The sequence below is a fragment of the Aythya ferina genome, assembly GCF_964211825.1.
Source record: "Aythya ferina genome assembly, chromosome: 4".
In the NCBI taxonomy this organism is placed as follows: Eukaryota; Metazoa; Chordata; class Aves; order Anseriformes; family Anatidae; genus Aythya; species Aythya ferina.
This window is the reverse complement of record NC_140300.1, coordinates 76369203-76385613: the sequence shown is the minus strand read 5'-3', so window position 1 is coordinate 76385613 and position 16411 is coordinate 76369203. Positions and strand designations below refer to the sequence as shown.

At 39.4% G+C, this 16411-nt stretch overlaps 1 protein-coding gene across 2 annotated transcripts in view; it reads left to right on the top strand.

Moving 5' to 3' along the window:
- The first annotated feature begins 4177 nt into the window (after positions 1–4177).
- The window catches only part of PRSS12 (serine protease 12), a 52327-nt gene continuing 40093 nt past the window's right edge, over positions 4178–16411 (top strand). For both annotated transcript variants that reach the window (XR_014692602.1, XM_084517921.1), the window contains exons 1-2: positions 4178–5851; positions 14009–14147. Coding sequence is in view for 1 of the 2 variants with exons in the window: in XM_084517921.1 (XP_084374047.1) it covers positions 5164–5851; positions 14009–14147 (827 nt within the window). In the remaining variant the exon portion in view is untranslated. The remainder of the gene's footprint in view (positions 5852–14008; positions 14148–16411) is intronic.

Below are 16411 nucleotides of genomic sequence, written 5' to 3'. Positions count from 1 at the left end.
CTCCAGCATGAGCACAGAATGTATCACAGAGCTTCCTTAAAGGACAGACTGACTGAATCAAGTGCCCCAAATCATATGTATCCAAGGTAGTCACATTAGAAACTAAAGTTCCATCTAAAGTTCTGTTTTTTAGCAAATTCTTAAGACTGTTAACAAATGCCATTTTCCATTCCAAATACTCTTTTAGCATATCCTTTCCTCTTTACATTTGCTTATTTATAGAACGGCCTCACAAACTCACCTTTCGCCTAGTTAACAGCCTGCAGCACGCGATGTAATATTGACCTCCTCCTCTAAACACCAGGAAATAAAGCACCACCTCTGCAGCATTTATACAGCTGTGCTGGTGTACACCGAATCTTGCACTTGAGTCTCGCTCCCCACTCAGCTGCAGTGTCTCCATGGCACAGCACACCTGGGATCTGCCAAACAGCCCAGTGGGGAGAGGAACACAAAGGTGTGCCTGGGGCTTGCTCCTGCTGCAAACACCATCACACTGCAACTGCCCAAACAAGACTGTATGTTGGACCTCTTGTATACTCCTCTGTGTGACTGAAATAGGAGCAACAGCATGGAGGAATTATTTCTTCAGCCATCCAAAGTTTTACACATCGTACTCGTGTAGCCTACTTTGTACATGGACACATTACAGTATGCAGATGTTAACTTACTAAGAATGAGGTTACTTATTTGTAGAATTAGAGCCTCTATTCTACTGACCGCAGTATTTTTATTTTTAATTTAAACAAATATCTCTATATTTTTATTGCTATCCAAATAACCATTTTTTTCCTGTGGAAAACTATGATACTTTTAAAATTACATCCAGTTACGTTGGATGTATCAAAATTATCTCAGTTATCTCAGCATTTTTTTCACTCACTGTATTAAACAAAAAGTGTTCATCCTTTTGCAAGATTCAATTTACTTTTCAGTTTTAAATGCACTTCATGGATGTCTGAATAACCCAGTTTCAGGCATGTATATATATACCTATGTATTGAATTGTTCCAGGAAACTGAAGTACTTATTATGTTATAATATGAATTTATCCTGTTGTACAAGAAAATACTTAACACTTTAAAAAAGAGGTTTTGCTGTGACCTCATTCCTGTGTGCACTGTGTTATGTGGTAATGGAAACCTCATCAATTACAGGCTGTTCAGTTACATCCTCTCTAATGCGGGGTCACCCTATGGACCTTATATACAATTACAGACAAAAGGCCTATTCTCTTCCACATAAGCATGAACCCAAATTACTTTTGACTCACACTTGGCAGGACTTCAAATTTCTGCTGCCTGTGTTTGTTAAAAAGAATGAGATTACTGAATAAAAATATTCTACACGAGCGCTGATTTATACCCTAAAAATGTTGACTCATTACAGCACCCATTCTATGGCCCACTTTCAACATGGAAATCTTTATGTGAAGCCTCTCCTAATCCTGACTTCAGAGCCTGTCTGCTGCTGTTTGATCTCACTCAGTGCATAATTTTTTCCATTGATTCCAGCAGTTGATCTATTGGCCCCAGCACTCTTGAAAGTGAGAAGAAACAATAGCAAGAAATTACTAGGTTGATATTCTGAAAATCATTTCAGTTCTGTGTTATGCCTGGCTGTTTGGCTACATTCTCTGCTTTGTACTTGTAATTATTTCCTGGGAGAACTTCTCCTATATAGGGACTGAATTTTCCTCTGCACTGCCTTAGGTCAGCCCTTGCTCTGATCTTTCACATCTACATTGCTCTTCGACTCTAATCTGCTTAAGAGGGACTACAGGAGGGAATACCATGGCTTAGGGGAATCCATGGCAGTAAAATAGGTCTGACTCAGGACTTCATTCGTCAGTAGTATTTTAACTGAATTCCACCAACAGCCGGAAATGCCCAGCTTTTCTAAAATCTATGCTGAAAGCACACTGTATGAGCCACTCTAAGATAAAGGTAAATAGCTTTACTGCACACAGGAAGAGGCTAATCAGTGAATTTTACTATTTATTTGTATGGGAGCAGAATTAGGCTGATTCTCCAGCTGAGTTTTAAATGCTCAGTATGAAATGCTTTCCAAATGCAGGACTATGGTATTTTTGGTATATTTGATGCCACACATCAGATATCTTCACCTGTTCACAAGAACAATTTATTGAAAATTAGTCTCTATTAGGGAAAAGGAAGCTTTTCTGTAAGTTTCCTTTTAAGCTTTGCAGATGTGAATAACCCATGCTGCTCCTGTATTATGGGAGTATTTCTGTTATTTGCATTTCTCGGGTATCTGATGAATATGATGAACCTATGCATGGAAATACAGCAGGTGTTTGGGGCTTTTTTTTTTAAGTAGTCAGATTATACAGTTCATACCTATGAATTATTTATTATTCCTTGTTTTATCAACAGTTTGGTATTTGGACTGTCAAAAAGCAGCCAACCCTGTGGCATTGCACACAAATTAAGACCTATTCTAGTAGATGATTTCCTACAATTGCTCTCATGGAAGTTTTTAGGTATGTAGCACAGATTTGTTAACTTTGGTCATAATCATTGTTTGATGGGCTTCCATGGGACTGCTATCAATAAGTACTACCTCCATACATAGGAGCTGCAATCCAAATACTAAGCTTAAATGCTGGAAATGTTTTGTAAAGGGCAGAATTGCTATGGGTTTCAGGTGGAGCCAGTTCATCCAGTGTAATGTCATTTTAATGGATTATTTTCTCTACCAGTGTAAAATGACCAAAGCAAGCCTTTCCATATAAAAATGTGGGTCTTGTCAAATACAGTTTACTAACTTTAAATCTCACAATGTTGCTGAGGGCATAGAACTAGCACAATTTCAAAAAAATGTATTATTTTCTCAACATTTCATCTCTGTCATTTTTTTTCTGAAAAGTTTGATACTGTAGTTTCGGGATCAAAATTGTTTTGAATACCCAGATCCATTTGAGGTTTACTTGCTTATTTTTCTAATTGAGCAAATGTAACTTTTCGTTTCTAATTCAGTTTGTGAATGAGTTTTTATCAGTTTTGTAAAGAAAAACTAAAGGCAACCAAAAGCATCAAGAACATCTCATATCAGCATCTTTAAAAAAAAATCCTAGCTTTATCAGAATAATAAGCCATTATTACTTCTTTATAAATATATGAATGTAAAGTCTACCCTTAAAATATAATACAATTTCTTTTTAAGCACACTTGTAATTTTTACTGTTATTTTCAGTGTGATGTCCAAAAGAATCAAGGCTCTGCAAATCACACTGTCTGTCCATGTAACCGCTGCTTTCACTTTTCCCACTAACTTTTGACTGATTGTGAGAAATGTGACATAGGCAGAAGTCACAGAGATAATGAGCTTCTTGCAAGTGTAATAACAGTAGGCAGTCGAGCAGATGAGAGTGATATTATATATGGCACCTGTAAGTTGCAGAAAGGACTGCAACGTGCACATGTGCACAGTTTCAGAGAAACCAAATGGGGGAGACCATCATCAATGGTCTAGCCAAGACAGAAGCTGCAAAGCACAGACCATACAACCTGAGAAAACCAGACTCCATTAGTTCTGGGATTTTTAGAAAAAGGCCTTGCCTACTTAGTGTCTTAAATGGAAACCAGACTAAGACCCTAATATGTAAATTCTAACAGAAGTAGTATTTCCTGTAGCATTAGCAACCTCCCATCATGCTGAAAGCTAATTCACAGTTATTAAAACAAATTAATGCTCATTCCCCATATATAATTACATCAAAAACAAAACTCATGATAAAAATCAATATCTTCAAGTCTGAACCTGTGCACGTGGATTATCCGATTAAACCTCAACTGCATCATCATAATGATATGTACTCTTTCCTTCAAGATGTTGCTTCCTAACCTTCTCACCTGTGCAACCTCTTCCCATCTCTCCATGCCCCTCACTTAAGTACCATTTTGTAACCTAAAATACAAACTCCACTACCCTACACAGGCAAAGAAAGTTCCATGCAGTGAGATTCCTGAAGGCCCACACACCTAGAGGAGACAAATGAAATCAGAATACATGAATAAGTACCAGACTCACAGCTTTGCCTGAAGGATTTTACAAGATTTATCACACTCATCTGCTCTCTTGCTCCCATGCTGATCTGCAGAGCCCTGCCTCTTCCAGACTAGAGGGGGGGGAAAAAAAAGAGCTTAGGTCAGGGGAAATTAAATTTTGCTTTTATTTTAATGCCAAAAAGTGTTTACTAGGTAGTGAAGGTAGCCTTAACTAGCTAGGCTGAACATGCTTTTTACCCATCCTTCCAAAGATGAAAGCAACCAACTTACCATGACAGCAACGAATTCACAGACAATGAAAGAATGGCCATAATGAGTTGCTTTCAGGCTAATATCTTGGACATACTCAATTTTTTCAAGACCAAACTACACTCTTGCCAGTCCTGATGGTTTCTAAACTAATGCATACACATGTCTAAGAAGAAAACTGAGAAAGCAAGGCCAACCTGTGTGCTTAAACCCATCCAGAAATGCAATGGACAGATGCAACAGCATAGTTATCACATTGCTGTAGAAACCCTAGCAGGGTGCTCTTTAACTTCATGAGGGATTCAAGTACCAACTGTATTGTCACAAGAATACTTTAATCACAGATCAGCACAACTCAAAAGAATACAGGTGATACCAAATGCTGTAGTACCTGCTTTTCCTTATAACTAGAGCTCTTTTGTCTTTATAAGCAAAAGCTTAAATCGGCAAAGCAGCCTTCAGCCCCTTTTGAGCAGTTTGAAGGCTGCTGAAGGGAGGCCATTGTTTAATGGTGTTACATGGGGTCCTGCACGGAAAGCAGGAAGCATGCTCTCTTAGACCCTCGCCACAAGGCAAGGTTGTGCAACTACTGATAAGCTCACCCAAAAGCCAGGTGAGTGCTTCTCAGCCAAAAACATTTGGAGATGACAAGGATCCTCTGTGGAGGTGAATGTGAAAACTCACAGGACAGACAAACTGGCAGATAAGGGGTGTGCGCTCTATCAGGCAGTCATACTTGGCAAAAAATGAACAGCAGAGAGTAGAAACAGTGGTAAATAAAGGATAGCAAACAGCCCAACCGGTATGGTATTGTTTAGATGGACAATACTAGACAGAGGTGAAACTAACTGATGACCGTGCCGGAAGGAGGGAGAAATCAGAGATGATCGGCTCACGCAAAACTCCGCGGCGGCTGGCGGTGAGCACATTGCTATTCAGAGCACACGGGATAAAGCTGACCCCTCCAAGACGTTGCTCCCGGCGGCGTCTGTTCGCAGTCCCTTTGTCTGACGGCTCTCTGCATCGCTGTGCCCGCAGCCCTACGTGCGGCCCCCCTAAGTGCATGTCTACCCCCGAACAGCCGGGCCGGGCTCTGCCCGCTCCCCCTCGGCTCCTGGCGAAGCTTCCAACCCGGGTGCCAGAAGGGCCGGGGGGCGGCGGGGGGGCTAGAAGCGACCCCGAGGCCGTGCTGCAGGGGAGCGGCGGGGAGGCGGGAGGGAGGGGGATTAGCGGGACGCCGCGGCCCCGCCTCCCCCCTTCTCATCCCGGCGGCAGTGCGAGGGGGCGATGGGCCCGAGCCGGCGGCACCGGCACCATGGCAGCCGGCGCTCTCCTGCTGGCGCTGGTGCTGGGGGCGCTGCCCGGCACCCGCGGGCCGGGGCCGGTCTCTGGCGGCCTCCCGGCCCCGCCGCCCCCCGCCGCCTGCCCCCGGCCGCCGCCGCCCCCGGGCCTCCCGCGGCGGGGCTGGGCGGGCTGGGGGCCGCGGGGCCGCCGCAGCTCCTGCGCCCTGCCCGGGCCCCGGCCGCGGGGCGGCCCCGGCAGCGGGCGGCGCCCTGCTGAGGGCGAGCGAGGTGAGCGGGGACGCGGATCCGGGCGGCACCTGGGCAGGGAGCGGAGCGGAGCGGGGCGGGAGGCAGCCCGGGGGGGCTCCAACTTTGACACCCGCGGCTGCCCCGGCAGCAGGTCCCGCGGTGCGCTGTCCCCGTAGGCAGCCCGCCTCCAGCGCCGCGCCGTCAGTGCGCTGCGGGCTGCCCAGCGCTGGCCAGCACGGCTGGATCGCGACTTGCTAACCCGGGGCGCTTCTCCGCGGGGTGCTGGGCTCCCTCCCTGTCCCGAAATGTGGGGGGGAGAGTGAGAAGGCGGTCGGCAAGCCCGTGTGCTCACCCCGCCGTGGGAAGTCGTGCTGCCGCTTCAGCACCCAGCCCCTGGGCACTTGGGCAGCCGTAGGTTGGGTCTTTGGCAGCCCTCCGTAGAGTTAAATAAAATTAACGTACAGGCGGGTTTGGAATGACTTCACTTTATGGAAACATGGCCTTTGCATGTCTGTGGTATTATCTCCTACATAAGTAAGAATTGTGTCCTATCTATACACATACTAAAAACGATCAAGTATAATTGCTGCAATGAAAATTAAGACTCTTCTTTGTCGCCCTTCCTTTTACATATTTCATAATATTGCAACACCATCAAGGGCATTAATTACTAATACCAATATTAATAATTTTGTTCTTGTGGAAGTTTTTTCCTTTTTTTTTTTTTTTTCTTCTTTTCTTTAAATTTCCTCTCTGATCCCTGAAGAGGATGGCTATCTTTCTCTTCCAATGATAGTCCTAAGAAGGCATATCAGATACAGAGCTGAAAAAAGGATGATAATTTGATCAATGTGATAATTATACATATTGGTATAAAATATCACAGGAACAGCACATGGAGGTGTTAATCTATGCATTAAAAAAACTGCAGCTTCCAAAGCCATGTTCAAAGTCAATGCTGTACTCCTTCAAGAAGACTGAATGCTGTTATGTATTACAGATGTTTTCTGGGAAAGAATACCAGGCAGCTGATGCCATGGTGGAGAAAACAGATAACTAGACACAGATGAAAAGAATCCAGATTTCACACCCTTTAACTGGTCTCAGTTTGAAAAAGGGTCCCACAGTTGCTTCTTTAATTTAGTCTATCATATTTATAGCTTTTTTCCAGAATTGTTCAGTCTGGTTTACAAAGTACTTTGTAAGGATTTTGGAATAATCTGCCAGAGTGAGCAATAATGTATCATTTTATTGCTAAGAACCCAGTTGTGCTCTTACTGGAGCAAATTCCAGAATCCCCTGTAAGTTCAGTAAGAACTTGATAATGAAAAAAATGCCAAAAATGCTGCATGATTTGGGTTTAGCCATGTTTCTTCACTCTTTTCAGAGTATTTTTGTTTGTTTGTTTTCCTTCCCAAGTCCTTTGGACTCAGCAGTAAATTCTCAGTGATTTCCATGGGCCAATAGTCTGCCCAAAAGTCTTTGTGGAGGGGAAACCAAAGACTTAAGGAATGTATGAAATGGCTTAAGATGGAACAGGGAAATACATCAAGACATTTGACCAGAAATAGACATTACTATAACTTTGGTCCTGAAATATGTTTCTTTCTCACAAGAAGCAAAGAAATGCAAGCAAGGCAATGTTATGAGGCAGTTTATAGCTAGAGGACAGACTAGAGATAATCTTCCTGCATCTGTTACGTTACTACATGTACTGAGGAAGCCCACACTCAGTTCTTGTGCACCTGCAATAAATAAATACAATACTGTGTTCAAAGCCCTAACCGCAAATCTCCTGGATTTCCTATCTTAAACATTAAGACTAATGTGCAAAGTTAATTGGTTAAACTTTGTGCATGCATATATATTAAAGAGCTTTATATTTTAACATTAATGCTGGAAAATTAAAACAAAACAAAAATGCCTTTGCAATTATACCACACGATACCAACCTAAAATCAGATTAATAGTTTAAAATAATATATTTTGGTGTTTTATTTCCTCCTTCTAAAACGAGAGGCATCTGGGTAATATTTCTTATTCAATCTTTGAAAGCAGGTAAACCAAATACAAATAGATATAAATTATCATGATTAAGCAAGGAAATCATAGAGGAAAATAAATGAGTACAGGAGTATGCTGTATACAGAACCAGCAAAATTTACAAATTAGCAGAATTTAGAATTTTAGGCATTGCTAATAGCAACTTAGCTGTCTTGTGTACCTTATTCATGCTTGAAAACAGAAGTCCCCGTCAGCGCCTGGAAGCAACTGCTGCCACACAATGTTTATGTGGCATGTAGTTACAGTATTCTTCATATGTTGTTACGTATCTAATTTAAAGCTTTGAGTAAAGTGGGTTAACTATTTTTCTTTGTTATACAAAGGGGAAACAATAAAAGAAGGTACATTTCTTGCCAGAGGTCACAATACCAGTCAGTGTCAGAACTGGAAATCAAATACACACCTTCAGAACATCCCAAGTGTGGAGTCTTTCCATTTGAATCTGTTTCATCACAGGGTAATTCCACTAATGCCAATCAAATAATGCTTCACAAAAGTTCTGGGAGAGAAGAATCAAGCTTCAGGCTCATAGTTTAAACACATGATTATTCTCTCTACTTATTACACTATGGTCTGGGCAGTTGATGGAAGGTATTTTGGGACTTTTTTTTTTATTAGCGTAAGGTTAAAGAAAAAAAAAAGATGAAAAATCAAACATGAATGTTTATTTTCTCCTTCTAAGACTGAAGCAGCTCTTCTGGGACCATTCTTATTACACCTGCACAGCATGAGAACCCCTCAATTTCTACAGCTCTGTATCACATCAGATAATTGCAATCCGTTAGAACCCATTACATTCCTAAAATTTCACTGTGTTCTTTTTTCAAAGCCTTAAAACATTGATTGTCGACATGATGAACCTCACCTCACTGCTACAGAGGAACCAAGTCATCATATTACATATTCAATATATGTAATACTTATGAAACTCCTATTATAAGGCTCCTTGAGCATGCAGTAATGTTGTGTACTAAAGTAGGTCTTACAAAGCAGTTCTGATGGATGCACCCTTTTTCAAGGTGTAACTACCAAGAGAAAAGAATTATAATTTTAGACTGAAAGTGGTTCTGCACTGGTTCCAGTGAGCATCATCCATTGTTTTTCTGAAGTCAACAGGTATATTTTATTTGATTTCATCCAGGGATGGCCCTGGAAGGGGAGAAGAGTTTCCATTGATTTGAACTGGAATCAGACTGGGCCTATAATGCCGGTAGATATTTTTTCAAGAACCTCATGCAAACCAATATATCCAATTAATTCTGAAAATGGGACACTTTTATATGTATTTTGCATCCACTAGTGTTTGGAAATACTAGAAGTTGTCAGGCAAGATATAGCATGTATCAATGGGCGACCCTTACATGTAGTGTTAATTTATACCTAGTTAATTGACTGCGAGGCAACAGAGATGAATTATCAGTGCAGGGCCTTTCTGTGGCACTATCCCACATTGTAACACCTTGCAAATGAAAGCAAAAATAACATTTGCCGTTTCTACAAATTTCCAGAATTGTAATATTTCTTTTGCTTTCCTTCAGACCTCTGAATGTAGCACCAGAGGAGAAGGCACAGGAAAATTCTCCTTATAATTACTCTTGAAAATCTACATTTTATAGCCAAACTACAAGCCTTTGAACACAGGTGTTATGAAGAAAATACTGGTACACCTTTATCATAAACCCTATCATGGCAGTACTTACACAAGCAAAAATGAAGTGATTCTCATTCTATTTTCAATTCAGCCACACGTAGTAACAATGCTTGTTCTCAGTGAAATGTAGAAAATAAAATAGGGTTTGAAGTTATCCAGCATCTCTGGGCATGGGAATGGTAGAGCAGAAGAGCCAAGTGGACCACTTGTGTTGTACATGTATAAAGCACAATTCCTTTGAAGCACTTCTTTTTGGAGTTTATTAAAAGTTGTCTGGGCAGTTTTCCTCTTTTTTTTTTTTTTAATTGCTGTGTCTCAGCTTGAGTCTGTATGGCAGGTGCTGCTGAGCAAGTCTCAGCAGCACCCACTGGATACCCTTACTTCCTTGCATTTGCAAGTATAACTTAATCTCTTTTAAACAGCGATAGCAGATAGGAAAGATTCTGACTTGGGCAGATACCAGGGCAATTAAAATTACCAAACTGTATGTAAACGATGTGATTGACCATCAGTAACCTCAGGCAGAACGTAATTGAAAGAAATGCGTACACATTTTGAGTGTATATAAATGATTGAGTTTCTGTGAAGGTGGTAAATCTGTATTCTTCAATAAAGGGTTGAATGAATGCCATCCTAGGACCACAATATGTGTCCTAAAGCTACCTGCCAGTCCCACTCTGTGTTCATGTGTCCTTTTCTCTTATTCTTGTGGGGTCAATTTACCTCTCCTGCAGGGGCTCCTTCCTCTTTCTGACCAGTGCTGAGGAGGGCACTGAGAGCTATGGGCAGGGTCCCTGTACTCATTTGCATTCCCTGCTATTGAGCTTGGTGCTTAGAGGCTTGACACCTTGTTGAACTCTGTGCATTTCTCAGAGCACTGCATGCTAGCCAGAATATTTATTACTGTGCTAGCTCTGCTCCCATCATGTTTAGTTTTCTTCAGCAACCAAACCAGCTCAAAACTTGTACCTGAAAAAATATGAGATTGTGCTATTATCTACAACTCCACAAACCTAGATGTTCCATTACATATACTGAAGCTAGACCTGTTTGCTGAGAAGTTACTCAAATGCTCTCCTGCAGAGCTGCCCTAGGGAAAGCACAGAAGGAAGCCACTTGGAACACACATGTTGAAGTGCAGTATGGACTTGTGGTGTTAAAATGTAACAATAGAAGACTTAACCAGTGAAATTAAGAATTAAGGATTAATAAAATTAAGATTTACTGGTATCCTTTTGATTAGACTAAATATTGTTTTTTCTTGCTACCTATGAAGTAAAAGGGTTTCCTGTTCATTTTAACTAGGCAAACACTGACTACCCTACAATGAAGATGCTAACACATTCTTAATAACAAAGATAGAGTCATCAGCTAATAATAGTAATATAGCATAAATATACATGATGGCAGATAATGTTGGTCAGATTGCAATTCCCTGTGATCCATTTGCACATGAAATAAATCTGTTCTGTTACAAAGTAAAAGTTTTGGAAAGTCTATTGGAAAGGAAAAATAACCTATTGAAGCATAGTGATATATTTTACAGTTCTGTTATGTTTTTTGAGGTATCCATTTTACTGTAATTAATGTATCTCTTGATCCAGTAAAATAACTACCAGGGGCTGAATACTGCAACATTTTGAATAAACTACAGAACAATCATTTTCTCATTAATTTGCTCTTTGGTTTGCTTGCTACATAATTATGACATCATAAGCTAACACATACTTCAAAGTGCATATGAAACATACAGAGTACTGTATCATTTTACTTTTGTTAGATTCAGTGCTGGAATACCGAGAAAGAAACACTTAGATTGGGCTTCATAAAATACTAAGCAACCTTTCGGGGGGGTTCAACTTTCAATTAAAAAAAAGGCTTACTGTTTTTCCAGAAGAGCGAATGCTTGATTTTGCCATGGATATTTTAGGTTAGGCATAGCTGTAGATATCAACACCTGCCTAAGAGAAAAGTATGAATCAATGCAACCATGTTAGAAATAGTTTTGTTATACCATATATTCAGTTGGCTCTATTATACTTAAGATGTAATTAAAGGTTTAATATCAGTTACATGTAAGAATAGGCTTTCTCTTTATTTCCCTCTAGATTAAATTATAGGTGAAAATTAAGAATATATCAAATTTGTTAAAAATATACCTTTAATGATCATATTGTGTCTTTTTCCCATATGATGGTAGCTGGTTCTTTATTTTGTTTTATTTTCTTGTGAGATAAACAGAGGTCTGTTATATATTCTACTGTCTTTCAAAGAATGTTGGTGTTCCTATAAGCAGCTGTAAATCTGCAGGAAAAAGGCAAACCAAAATATTTTGTTGAGATATGAGATTATTTTTTTTTAAATCCTTCATTTTTTGGTTTTCTATAGGTCTTGTCACAGAGGTGCATGGAAATAAGGCTCTGTCCCTTCCAATCTTTGTCCCTTCCTGATACCAGTAGTATGTTTTTCCACCTCAAGGAGGAACATAAGTCACCTGGGGTTCTCTGGGCGAGTGGGCAGCAGGGTAAAGTCTGTTTTCTTTGTTTAACAGTACATGTCCACAGCGAGATCTCCATGCTTCTCAGACTTCATTCATGAGGCTTCCATCAGACAGGCAAAGGATTTCAAATTTATTTTGTTTTTAATTGTTGGAAAAAGGCTTGCTGGTGTGTGAAAGTTATCTCTGGTATTATCTTTTACTCTGTGTACATGAATAAATTCTTCCACTGTTGTCACTGGGAATTCTGCAAGTATAGAAAGAGCAGTGAGACACATTCTGCCATGGAGACTTTAGAAGATAATTATAATTGTCTAGTACACCCTTATCCAAATATTTGCAAAGAACTGCTGTATCATGTGCACTCAGGAAACACTGTATCGACTTCAATAGGTGTCATGCAGGACCTTAAGCAATCATGTACAAAAATAAACTCGTTTATGGAGACGACATCTTCAAACACAATTTCTGGAATGGCAGGAATCATTTTGCTATGACTACAATCGATATTTGAAGTGGAAATAATAATCTACGCAAAAGTTTGGTGAGGAGCAGAAATAAACAAAATTCCAGAGCCTGTCTGCATGTGGCAGAGAAGCACGAAAACAAATACTATAAAGACAGAAAAACAACAAGCAATATGTCTACAGTGTTGCTATAATTAATCCATTAATCATTCTCTGTGCTGAATGATAGCTCACCCTGTAACATAAGATGAATAACTTTTGTTTGTAGTTTACTGCACAGTAAGTTACCGCTGAGAAAATAAATAGGAGGCAAAAAGGAACACACAAAATCAAATTTGAGGTTAATTAATTCCTCAAGTCATTTGGCAGTCATTTGGCTTGGGAGTTTTATAAACTATACTGAACTAAATTCAAACCAGAACACAATCTGAGTGAAAGCTGAGAAGAAAAAGTAGATCGACCTATTTTTGCTATTATTATAATTATTATTATATACTCATATATGAACACAGAAGGCAGGGACAAACATTGACTTTTCTCTTCTACTGATAAAAATGCTGCAAGCTGGATGATGGCATAGCTTCTGATTTTAAGTAGATCACAGGGCAGAGGCAGATGGATTAACTGAGATTTCAGGCAATATTAATGCACACAATTAGTCTGTTTGATAATTTAACAGAAATTTATTCTTGCTGAATTACTGTTCTGACTCTTTGTTCTGCTTCTGTAGATTTAGACCTATAATCAGCTTTCTCCCACCTTTATAAGTGTCACTTGGCTACATTCAACAGCAGATACATCTTGCACCTCAAGTAAAACTACTGTAATATAAAAATGCAAAATCTATTAATTTTCTTGGATTTGTGTGTTGTTGCTCCCAAGAAGACGACTTTTTTCCCACTTATTTTAGAAAATTCCTAATGTTTTTAGCTTGTTTTGTCTGAGAATTTCCTTAAAACCCCTCGAGAATTAATAGAACTATATCAAGCGTATTCCTGTCTGAGAACAAGTATGAACAAATGCATTCTTTGGCTAAAATAAACTACTTACATACATGACATACATAATCTTACATGGCTCAGAGCAAAAGCTATGCAATCCATGTTTTTTTATTTTTATTTTTTATTTTTTTTTAATGCTGGATGGACTTAGGAGGAAGATAAAAGCGTAACATTCATATATAGATAGATTTTGCTCATCTGGGTACATTTTTTTAAACCACATTTAAATGATTATGCAGTCTGTACATACTTTCTTTTGGTGGTTAGACCTTTAACTAGGTTGTAGCATCAGAAGAGTCAGAAAAGTTATGGAATAAGATTGTCTGCTTTTATATATCACATATATATGTTAGATATGACTGAGTACTTCTTAGCTTACTCAAAGTGTGCAATGTAAGATGGTAGTGCATGAAACAGGAATTCACTCTGCTGAGGGAAAAACAAATTCGGAGTCTATTATGTAGGATAAATGAGCGATGGACCATCTTGGAGACCTAACTTTCTTCTTTTAACTAGGGTCAGTGAGACTCCAAGGTGGCAAGAATGAGTTTGAAGGCACAGTGGAGGTTTATTTGAATGGAGTCTGGGGAACAATCTGTGGCAGCCATTGGGACAATAACGATGCAACAGTCATATGTCGGCAGCTTGCACTTGGGTAAGTTTTAATCTGAGTAAAAGTCAGTGGACTTATTTTAATGATATTACAGTGTAAAGGGTGATCTTTTGCATCTTTAAGTTGTGTTATATTTCAAAGAGGCCACTGTGAGAATCAGTATTTCATCTGAAAGCTGTGTGTGGGATCTGATGAAGAGCAGAGGCAGGGTAGATCTGTGCTTTCAAAGTAAAACAAAATCTGCTTTAGATCTCTCATCCAGGAGATGTCCATGAGCACAGAAATATGAGGTCTGATCCTAATCTCGCTTATGTAAGTGTCAATTAAGGGCAGCTCTTGTTAAGTTACTGAATCTACAAAAATGTAAATGTGGTCAGAATTAGCTTCTCCATGGCCTCCTAATCTTAGGAATATTCCTGTTTTCCAGCATCATGGTGTTACCCTGGTAATTGTCCATAATATCTTACAAAAAGACATATGGGAGGCATTCTAGATTTTTGGGGAAATGTGGTGTTTTTGCTGTGTGCATCTTCCTGCAACTAGATAATCTGTATGGTTAATTTTACTGTTACACTTCAATAACTAGACACAAAAAAATCAAATTTTGCAGTTTTACATTCTCATGAAAACATTTTATAGGGTCATGGTAATATTGCAGTGTTTGAAAGTCCCTGAACTGTGCTAACAGCTCACTGTCCTTATTGACCACTGTTTCCCTCTGCTGTCAGAGGGGATTTAATCAACAGGACCTTTTAATGTAATTTAGTCATTCATCTCTAGATAATGCCTATAGTGATGTTGCAATTCCAATAGCAAGACAAAACTGAGGAAAAGGAAGAAAATGCCCATACCTTCAGGAATCTTAAAAAATGCAAATTCAGCTTCTAGAAAATCAATGTTATCCAAGTTAGGCAAACAAATATTACTTGGATATCCTCCCTTAGAACTCCATTCAGTTTGCAGATTCTCAATAAGCCGCAAAGTATGGCTGGATTTATTGCCTTTCTAACTTTTCTTGCAGTTACATATCAAAGAAGTGATTATGTTTCCTACAAGCAGCAGGGGGCTAGGATACCATATATTCATTGTGGCATTCCTAATGGTTATTCCACTTTTTAAGACTGCAAGCCAGAACAATATCTAAGCTGTTTTATAATGTTCAATATTAATCTCGACACACCATGCCAACTTAAAAAATATAAGGATTAGATGGGATAAAAGTTCAGCCATCTGGAGGCTGTGATTTTGCTTATGACTTAGCTGTCTACATGCAATATTTCCTTTCCTCATTCTAATTTAAGTCCTTTTTGCCTTCCATATCCATACCATTCCAATAAACATTTCAGCTGAACAAGACTGCTATTAGCAAAAGTAGTTCAGTGATATGAGTAAATGGCTTGGTCTTTTTAACAGAAATGACTTAAACCTGAATCCAGGAGAAAAAAAAAAAAAAAAAAAAAAAAAAGCAAGTATTTGAAAGTATTTGAAATAGCATGTAGTTGAAAGTTTATGTTTATGTTGTCTTGAGTATTTGGCAGAAATGTGGATCTATACACCACAAGGTGAATTCACTAGGTTTTAGTGCTTCCATTTTTCTGCTCTTTTGACTTTACAATACTTGGGTTTTGTTTTTAATTTATTTTTGTTGGGCATTATATGGAAGATAAGAACATTCAGTGAGTAGATTCAGTCTGGGAAGGAAAGGAAGCTGTTTATAAATGTTCAGGAGATGGATGGATGGATGGATGCATGGACGGACGGACGGACGGATGGATGGATGGATGGGAATGGCTGAAAAGACAATAATGAACATGAGCCTGATCTAATGTAGCATGAGGTGATTTTACAGCCCCATATCATAACCATATTGTATGACATGCATATTGGGAGAGGAGAAAAGTGAAAGGCCCCTTTGCATTATTTCTCTTGGAAGTGTATCTGTTGTGGGATGGTACTGTAGGTTCACATATGGACTGTGGAAGGAACTTCTGTGTTGATTTTTGTAGTTAAGAACTGGGAGAACAGGAATGCGACTGGCCTTGCAGTAGCACAGACCAGTATACTAAAATATCCCATGACAAAATGTCAAGATCTGGGTCACATATGTAACACTGTTACTTTGCTCTGTGCAGAAGACAATGCTGAACTGTATGAAAACATGATGACTTTACCCTGTTCAAGAAAGCCCTTTCTTTTTGTCCTGGTTTCAGTTAGGACATTTTCTACCCCAAGATTTATATATAAGTACCAGGAATGAACAGATTTCACAAACAAATGTTCCACTCCCCTTGCCCCCAGCTCTAACA